The sequence below is a fragment of the Callithrix jacchus genome, chromosome 2, assembly GCF_049354715.1.
Source record: "Callithrix jacchus isolate 240 chromosome 2, calJac240_pri, whole genome shotgun sequence".
In the NCBI taxonomy this organism is placed as follows: Eukaryota; Metazoa; Chordata; class Mammalia; order Primates; family Cebidae; genus Callithrix; species Callithrix jacchus.
In genome coordinates, this window is record NC_133503.1 from 99,809,620 (window position 1) to 99,820,217 (window position 10,598).

A 10,598-nucleotide genomic window follows, 5' to 3' on the forward strand; every position below is an offset into this window, starting at 1 on the left:
CGCAGTCGTCGGCTCTGCCCTGCTGCTCTCTGTTATGGCGGGTTGCCTCGGCAATGGCAGGCTGCGTCAGCAATGGGAATGTACCTCTGTAGAGGTGAAATGCCTCAGTAATGGCAGACACCCCTCCCCCACCGAGCTGTACCATCTTGGGTTCAGCTGTGCGTGCAGTGAAACTCTCAACCCCGAGTGAATCACCATTTTGTTTGTCCCTGTGGGGGTGGGACCCACCAAGCCTGATCACCTGGCTCCCTGCCTCAGAGCTCCTTTTTTTTTTTTAAGTTGGATGGTTGACTCTCCCCCAGGTGTTTCAGTCCCCTGCTGATAGGGCACCAGGATCTGTGTGATTCCCGTGCAGCAACCCACTCTGCCGGCTCAAACGTCGCTTCCTGGGAATCTCCTGGTCTGGCTCACCGTCTGAGTCCTGTTTAATCAGATGGATATGCTAATCTTCCCTCCCAAATCGCATATTGCCAGTTTAACAGGACACCCAGACCAGTGTGTTTTGTGTGGAGTGCTGCTGCACTGCGGCGCCAGCCAAAACGGCCGCACCAGCCTAAACAGCTGCGCTGGCGTCCCATGTCTCTCCTACCTGGGAATTTCCCTGTTCTGTGGGCAACAAAGATCCATCTGGAAATGCAGCTTGCACTCACCCTCTGCAGCTTTACTGAGAGCTGCAATCTTGAGTTGCTCCTACCACGCCATCTTCCCAAGTCTGCTTTTATCTTTTTAAAAAAGATTTTGAGTTGAGACGATGGGGTTTTGTAAATATACAATCATGTCACCTGAAAACAGAGACAATTTGACTTCCTCTTTTCCGATTTGAATACTGTTCAGTTTTTTTCTCTTGCCTGACTGGCCAGAACTTCCAATAATATGTTTAACAGGAGTGGTGAGAGAGGGCATTCTTGTCATATGCTGGTTTTTAAAGGTAATGCTTCCACCTTTTGCCCATTCAGTATATTAGCTGTGAGTTTGTCATAAATAACTATTATTTTGAGATATGTTCCTTCAATATCTAGTTTATTGAGAGTTTTTAGCATGAAGGGGTGTTGAATTTTATCAAAGGCCTTTCTATATCTATTGAGACAATCATGTGGTTGTCGTTGGTTCTGTTTATGTGATGAATTACATTTATTGATTTACGTATGTTAACCAGCCATGCATCCCAAGAATGAAGCTGACTAGATCATGGGGGATCAGCTTTTTGATGTGCGGCTGGATTCGGTTTGTGAGTATTTTATTGAGGATTTTCACATCTATGTTCATTAGGGATATTGGCCTGAAATTTTCTTTTTTTGTTGTATCTCTGCCAGATTTTGGTATTAGATTGATGCTGGCCTCATAAAATTAGTTAGGGAGGAGTCCCTCTTTTTCTATTGTTTGGAATAGTTTCAGAAGGAATGATACCAACTCCTTTTGTACCTCTGGTAGAATTTAGCTGTGAATCCATCTGGTCCTGGGCCTTTTTTGATTACTAAGCTATTAATTACTGCCTCAATTTCAGAACTTGTTATTGGTTTATTAAGGGATTCAACTTCTTCCTGGTTTAGTCTTGGGAGGGTTTATGTGTCCAGTAATTTATTAATTTCTTCTAAATTTGTTAGTTTATTTGCATAGAGGTGTTTGTAATATTCTCTGATGATGGTTTTCATTTCTGTGAGATCAGTGGTGATATCCCCTAATCAATGTGCAAAAATCATAATTATTCCTATACACCAATAATAGACCAAATGAGAGCCAAATCATGAGTAAACACCCATTTGCAATTGCTACAAACAGAATAAAATACCTAGAAATGCAACTTAAAAAGATGTGAAGGATCTCTTCAAGGACAACTACAAACTACTGCTCAAGGAAATAAGAGAGGACACAAACAAATGCTAAAACATTCCATGCTTATCAATAGGAATAAGCAATATCATGAAAATGGCCATAATGCCCAGACTAATTTATAGATTCAATGCTATCTCCATTGAGCTACCATTGACTTTACTCACAGAACTAGAAAACTACTTTAAAATTTATATGAAACAAAAAAAGAGCCTTTATAGCCAAGACAATCCTAAGCAAAAAGAACAAAGCTGGAGGCATCACACTACCTGACATCAAACTACACTTCAAGGCTATAGTAACCAAAACAGCACGGTTCTGGTACCAAAACAGATGTGTAGACCAATGGAACAGAATAGAGGCCTCAGAAATAATGTCACACATCTACAACCATCTGAACTTTGACAAACCTGACAAAAACAAGCAATGGGTAAAGGATTCCCTATTTAGTAAATGATATTGAGAAAACTGGCTAGCCATTTGCAGAAAACTAAAAGTGAACCCCTTCCTTACACCTTATACAAAAATTAACTCAAGATGGATTAAAGACTTAAATGTAAGACCTAAAACCATAAAAACCCTAGAAGAAAGTCTAGGAAATACCACTCAGGACATAGGCATGCCCAAAGACTTCATGACTAAAACACCAAAAGCAATGGTAACAAAAACCAAAATTGACAAATGGAATCTCATTAATCCAAAGAGCTTCTGCACAGCAAAAGAAACTATCATCAGAGTGAATGTGCAACCTACAGAGTTGGAGAAAATTTTTGCAATCTATCCATCTGACAAAGGGCTAATATACAGAATCTACAAAAAAACTTAAAAAAATTTACAAGAAACGAACAACCCCATCAAAAGGTGAATGAAGGATATGAACAGACACTTCTGAAAAGAAGAAATTTTTGCAACCAACAAACATATAACCAAAAACTCATCATCACTGGTCATTAGAGAGATGCAAATTGAAACCACAATGAGATTTCATCTTGTTGGTGGGACTGCAAATTAGTTGAACCATTGTGGAAGACAGTGTGGGGATTCCTCAAGGATCTAGAACCAGAAATACCATTTGACCCAGTAACCCCCTTACTGGGTATATACCCAGAGGATTATAAATCATCTTACTATAAAGACATATGCACACGTATGTTTATTGCAACATTATTCACAATAGTAAACACATGGAACCAACCCAAATGAACATCAGCTATAGAATAGATTAAGAAAATGTGGCACATATTGTGGACTATTATGCAGTCATGAAAAAGAATAAATTTATGTCCTTTCCTGGGGCATGGATGAAGCTGGAAACCATCATTCTCAGAAAACTAACACAGGAACATAAAACCAAAAATGCATGTTCTCACTCATAAGTGGGAGTTGAACAATGAGTACACATCGAAACAGGGAAGGGAACATCACACACCAGGGCCTGTTTGAGGGCTGGGGTACAGGGGAGTGATAGCATTAAGAAAAATACCTAATGTAGATGACAGGTTGATGGGTGTAGCAAACCACCATGGCACATGTATACCTATGTAACAAACCTGTACATTCTGCACATGTCCCCCAAAACTTAAAGTATAGTTTTAAAAATGCTTTTATGCAAAAGACAGGCTGTAAAAAATGCTGAGGAGGATGCAGAAAAAAATGGAATCCTAGTACCCTGTTGGTAGGAATGTACATTAGTACAACCATGATGGAGAACAGTTAGTGTTTTGGACATTCCTCAAAACATTAAAAATAGAGCTGCCATATGAGTTAGCTATCCTACTGCTGGGTAAATACTTGAAAGAAAGTATACTGAAGATTTACCTGCACTTTCATGTTAATTGCAGTACCATTTGCAATAGTCAAATCTGGAAGCAACCTAAGTGTCCACTGAAAGATGAATGGATACAGCAAATGTGTTACATATACAAAATGAAGTACTATTAACCCCCCAAAAATGAAATTCTGTCATTTTCAACAACCTTGATGAAGCTGGAGGTCATTATGCTTAACATAATGTATGTTTAAACACAAACTTATGTTTAACATAATATAATAAGTCAGGCACAGAAAGACAAACTTCACATATCCTCTCTAATTTGTGGGAGTCAGCAATAAAAATAACTAAGTTCATGGAGATACAGAGTAAAAAGATAGTTACCAGAAACTGGGAAAGCTAGTGGGTGACATGAGGAGGAAGTGGAGATGGTTAATGGGTTAAAAGAAAAAACAGTTTGATAGAATGAATGAAACCTAGCATTTGATGCAGTATTTGATATTAATAGTCACCGCAGGGTGACTACAGTCTAAAATAATTTATTGTATATTTTAAAATAACTTCAAAGGTACAATTGGATTGCTTGTAACACACCAAAAAATAGATAAATGTGTGAGATTATGGATCCCTCTTCTATTACTCATCATATGCCTTTCAAAATATCTCATGTGCCCAATAAATATAGATAGCTACCATGTACCCAGAAAAACTAAAAATTAAAAAAAACTTGTTTAATGATCTAACATGTTACCTATCCAGGCAAGAGTTCTGTGTGCTCTTGATAAAATGTTTATTCTGCTGCTGTTGGATCAGATGTTTTGTATATATCTGTTCGGTACATTAGGTCTAGAGTGTTGTCCAAGTTCTCTGTTTCTTTATTGATATTTCCCTCTGGATGTTTTATCCTGTATTAAAATTCCTATTTAATAGTATTAAAGATTCCTACTATTATTTAATATTATATTGTATTTATCCCTTTGGTTCTATTATATACTCTTTATGAATTTACAGATTTTCATCATATTGTCCTTATTTGTATGTTGTGACCATTTTTGACTTAAAGTCTATTTTTCTAAGCATAGGTACTCCTGCTCTCTTTTGGTTAGCATTTGTATGAAACATCTATTCTTTTACTTTCAGTCTATACATGTCCTTGAATCTAAAATGCTTTTCTTAAAGATAGCATATAATTGTTTTTTTCAAATCCATTCATTTGAAGATTTTAATCTATTTACATTTTAAGTATGTATTAATAAGGCAGAATTTATTTTTGCCATTTTGTTGTTTTCTGTTATTCTTGTAGTTCATTTGTCTTTTTTATTTCCATGTGAATATTTAATTTTAATACAGTTGTTAAATTTATAGCTTCCACCTGCTTACAAGGAGTCCGTTTTGGAATTTTCTTTGAGATAGTTATGCCCTATCCATGACACTAAAATTATTCCCTAATTTCTTTTTTTTTTTTTAATTGTACTTTAGGTTCTGGGGTACACGTGCCGATCATGCAGGATTGTTGCATAGGTACACACATGGCAATGCGGTTTGTTACCTCCATCATTTGTCTTTTTATCTCTTGCTATCTTCCTCTGTCTTTACTTGATTTTTTGCATTCATAGGCTTTTACCTCATTCTCTTTTACTTTTATGTAACTTCTGTAGGAATTTTTGTTTGCGTATGGTTACCTTAGGGCTTACATAAAATATCTTAGTTATAATAGCCTATTTTAACTGATAATAACTTAAATTTAACACTATACACTTTAACCTCTTATAAACATACAAACTTTGTTATTGTCTTAATTTACATCTATGCATATTGTGTATCTTTTACCATATTTTTATTATAGCTGTTTTTGTCCAATAACTTTAGAATTAAAATTTACTCACCAATTACATTATAGTAGTCTGCATTCGCCTGTATATTTCACTTTACTAAAGGAGTTTTATATTTTCTTACACTATTGCATTATTGTTCAGTGTCCTTTTATTTTAACCTGAAAAACTCTCTTTAAAATTTCTTGTAAGGCAGGTCTAGTGGTGATTAAATCCATCAGTTTTTGTTTGTCTGGGAAATCTCTATCTCTTCTTCATTTTTAAAGAACAGTTTTGCAGAGTATGGTGTTCTTGGATGGCAGTGATTTTTTTCTCAGCTCTTTGAATATATCCTTCCACTCCCTTCTGGCTTGCAATGTTTCTGCTGAAAAATCAGTTGCTAGTTTAATAAAATTTTTCTTGTATGTGGCAAGTTATCTTTCCCTTACTGCTTTCAAATTTCTCTCTTTGACTTTTGACAATTTGAATAAAATGTGTCTCAGTGTAGATTCTTTCAGTTCATCTTATTTGGTGTGACTTGGGCTTCTTGGATTTCATTGTCCATTTCCATTCCCAGATTTTGGAAATTTTTAGACATTATTTCTTTGAATAAGCTTTCTGTTTTTTTTTTTTGTTTTTTTTTTCTGTCTTCTGGTTTCTGGGACTTCCATAGTATATATAGTTATCAGCTTTATGGAGTCCCAAAAGTCCATTAAAGGTTTCTCTTCTATTTTTAAGTTCTTTTTTATTTTTTCTCCTGACTGAGTCACTTTCAATGACTTGTCTTTGGATTTACTGATCCTTTCTTTTGCTTAATCTAGTCTGCTTTTGAACACCTCTAGTAAATTTCAGTTAAATTATTGTATTCTTCAGCTCCATGATTTCTGTTTGGCAATTTCTAACATTTTCTCTCTTTGTTGAGATTCTCACTTTGTTCATGTATTGGCTCATGACTTGACTGAGAATCTTTGTGACAGCTATTTTGAATTCTGTATAGGCAAATCATGTAATGTTTCATTAGTGTTTGTTTCTGAAGATTTATACTGTTTCTTTATCTGGAACATGTTTGGTTATTCAGGTTCCTTGATGATCTGTGTTAGTATTTCTGCATTAGAACAGTCACAACCTGGACTCATTCAGAAGACCCCATCAATACAGCAACCTGCTGGGTCCTCTATCAATTCTTTCCTTCCCTAGAGAGAAGGAGGTTGCTTTATTTTTTGTCTGCTCACTTTGTGCTGAGCTGTGGGAGGGGAGAAATTGTTTCTACCAGCTCAAATCACTGTCTTCATTCTATCCTAGATAGCTAGACTGGACTGGACCCATCAGAGCTCCAAGACTGGCAGGACAGCTGCCAATGTGGGGGGAATTCTCAAAGGAGTTGGGATGTTGAACACATACGCCAATCTCTTCTTTGGCTGGAGAAGAAAGTGGAAGCTAAGGGATCTCTTCCTGATTATATGGTGCTGTGGAAAAGGTAGTGATTCTGGTGAGATGTTCCGAGTCTCTCTATCTTGGAACATCTGTGCATCTGGTTTCACATTTTCCCAGAACATAGGAGCTTTCAATTAGTTTCTTTGTTTCTCAGAAAAGGAATTTGTTCATAATACAGAATCACTGCATTTGGAGACCCATTATGTCTCACTCTTTCTTTTCATCACTCACTGGAATGAGAATACTGCTAATTGTATATTATATTCTAAACAGGAATGACATTAAATAGCATTTCTAAGAGAGTGATAGAATGTTTCTTCAGAACCACTGAGCTTCTGGTGAGATAATTATTTTATTTTTAATAACTTTTAATAATTTAAGAACAGCCCTGCTGCTAACAGTTGGGATATCAATTTTTACTAGAAGAAAATAATGCCCTTGAAAGTATAAACTCTTGAGAAAATTAAGAAATATTCTCACTTCATACAAATTCAGAAAATGGATATTTTTATACTGATCAAACTATACCTCAGAGCCTGAGGACATTTTCAATAGAGCTTCTGGTTCTAGCTTATCAAAGGTATACCTTATATGCTGCTGGATATGATGTGCTATTTATTCAGGTCTCTTGGATAAGGTACCTTCTCCCTTCTCTTCACCCCACTAGTTTAAAAACAAAAAGAAAACAAACAAAAATGTTTTTCTCACCCACTGGGCCAATAATTGTATTTTTCTTTATAAGAAAACAGGTTTTATTTCCCAATTTTAAAAATTTCTAATCCAACATCTTTGAAAGGTTGGATTAGGTATTCTTTCTATCTCTTTACCTGAGAACTGATTTTAATATCCAGCTGGTCACCTAGCATAAGGGTGATCATTTTGAAAGGATGGATGTGATAGTGTGGGAAAAAATGAGAAATAAATAGAAAGTTAAGAAATATTTAAGAAAGATTTTGGACATCACACAAAGTAACCCAGGATCTGACCTCTAAGTGGTTGATTCATGTAGTAAAGTATAGTAACAACGGCCTCATATTCGCTCACAAGTTTTGTATGAACAGCCTTTTGCAGTGAATGGCCTTTGCCACCTCTTCTATCAAGACATGCAATCTTTATCTCTAACTTTTAAATTGGATCCTGGTTTTCTATCTTACTTTACTCAATGGGACATTAACCAACATTCCATAAGCAAAGTCTTCAAAAGTGTGCAATGGGGCTGCCCTTTCTTACTTGACCCTGGGACTACTGGATACTGTCAGCAAATATTGCAGATCTACATTGATATAACACAGCTTCCTCAGCTGAGTTTTCAAACATATGAGTGAGTCCACCCTATCCTTAGCTAATCTACCACAGCCTAGAACATCCAGCCAACCTACAGAATCATGATAAATACGTAACATTTTAAAGGTCTGAGTTGTACTTTAACATAACAAAAGCTGTTACTATCCAGATGTTACATTTACTAAGAAACCATTAGTGAGTTCCTAACACAGAGAAATTACAAAAATTAATTGGAAAATGAGGGATTTCCAAGAAAACATTCTTTCATAATGTTAAGTCTCAAATCTAACATGTTGGCTGGAATTTAAAATAAGTTTTTTAAGATTATTTAGAGACTCATAGAAAATGTCTCTGTAGGGATAAAAATATCTCAGCTTTGAATAATTTTTTCATTCTTATTAGACTTGAAATTATGACCACTGATCTATCAAGAGCAATTTGCTAATAATTAGGCTTGTGGGGGAGACTTAGGATTATAATTGACAGGGTGGGTAACAGGCCCTTTAATTCACAGAAGCCACTGCCCTAACAAGAAGAAAAAAGATGTGGAAAAAGCAGCAACTGCAAATGGTTGTATTTACTAAAATCCAAGTGATATTGAACTCTTTCACAGAAAAATGATTTTCAAGCCCAAAGTTGCCCCATTCTATACTTGATGCCATCTGCAAAGAAAAACTGGTCTTCAAGTCCATTTACCCACTCCCAAGGCATTCTGCAACACTTTTATATTCTTTTCACAAGGCACTCATTATTATTATTATTATTTTGCCTTTTAGGAATATTAATATTCACTCTCCCATTGGACTTGAAGCTCCATGAGGGCACGGTCTGTGTTTACACATTTTTATCTCCCACAGGGCAAGGCCCAGGGAAGGTGCTTAATTACTGTTTGTAACATAAATGAGTGTAAGAGGGCAGGCTTTATGTAGTACAGGGACTAATGTTCATCTGGCTTTGTCCCCAAGGCTTGAACAAAGAGCTTGGCCAATAAATGGCATCTCTTTTGTATAAAATAAGGTTTACATTACAAAAAGCCACATAATTCATAAAAATGTATCATTTTTTCATGAAGGTGGCTAAACTTTCACCAGAAATTATCTGAATCACATCTCTAATATGTTTTCCTTTGAGTGATTTCCCTATATTCATTGTTATTTGCATCTCTTCTTTTGTTTGAGATGTCAGAAGGCCTGAGCAAGCGACAGACTATGATCATCTCTGGGGAAAAATTTCTCTTCCCCGGAGAGCACCTGCCAAACAAGTTACATCTCAAGGTGGATATTTTTTTGGAAAGGCAAACTAATTAAAAATAGCATTGTTTTGTCTTCAGTTGGTTAATTTAGTAAGACTATTTTTACTGTTTCAGTTGCTTATATCCCCAAAAAGAACAAAAAACTACCCTTTCCCTGATAAAATATTTATTGTTTTATATTTTAAAAGAAAGAACCAAATCAATTCTATTTTGAAAGGCACATTAAAAATGTAAGCACAAAGCACAGGGCACATTTCACAGAAGATTGGAACTGTTAACAATTTTTTTTTCAACTACCAGAAGAAATCAAATGAAGCCCATTTGCCTCTGGGGTTTTAAACATCATTACAATTTATCTTAATAATGAAGTTAAAATTAACCGAAAGAAGACAAAATGGAAAGAAAACCTCTCACGTTGCTAACATGGGTTTATTTATGGGAAAATAGATAAAAGTAATATCCTTTGGGCATACTTAAGAAAAAGAAATCAAAATAATCAAAACATAGGTGACCCATGTTCAAAGTAGCACCTCACTCAGTCATTTCAGGTTTATGAAAGCATAAAGTACTCCATAACACACACACTTTATATCCATATAGAAACATATGTTTGGAATACACACATACAGTCACACAATAAAAAATAAATGCAACCAGCAGGAGAGCTTTAAAATTATATTTGAAAATACCACAAACAAAATGATCTGCTTACCATGGAATTCTGTTTCTGTCATCACATATAACTAGCTGCAAAAGCTCACTGCTATTTCACATAAGATTCTCAAATTGTTTTTGTGGAATCTTCCTGGTGAGGAATGAATAGACTGATGGAAAGGTCAAAGGAGGCACCTCCACTCCACAGGGGCCTCAAAATGCCTCCTTGAGCATTCTTGCTTAGACTTTCCTTCCCGTCTGAGAGAAAGAACAAAACAGGCAGCATGAACCTTGAAAAAGGACAGGGGGTATTTTTTAGCCAATTAAATCATTTTCAGAAAACCAAAGCTGTCACATTGGAGATATAATGATGGTAACAATAATGAACAGCAGTCAAGTTACACAATAGACGATGTCATATGTGCTTGTTTATCAGGTGGGAACACCACTTCTCATTCACATGCCTCTGTGATAAAGTTTAGAATTCAGTAACCTCTCTTCAAACCAGTACATTATTTTGATTTTAATTTAAAAAAAGATAAACCTGCACATTTCCAGACAA

The 10,598-nt window shown here is 35.7% G+C and overlaps 1 protein-coding gene across 1 annotated transcript in view; it reads right to left on the reverse strand.

The window, feature by feature from the left end:
* Window positions 1-10,313, reverse strand: part of LOC144581571 (uncharacterized) — a 375,083-nt gene extending 364,770 nt beyond the window's left edge. The window contains exon 1 of the mRNA XM_078365856.1: window positions 10,095-10,313. Coding sequence (XP_078221982.1) covers window positions 10,095-10,116 — 22 coding nt within the window. The 5' untranslated portion in view covers window positions 10,117-10,313. The remainder of the gene's footprint in view (window positions 1-10,094) is intronic.
* Window positions 10,314-10,598: the final 285 nt, after the last annotated feature.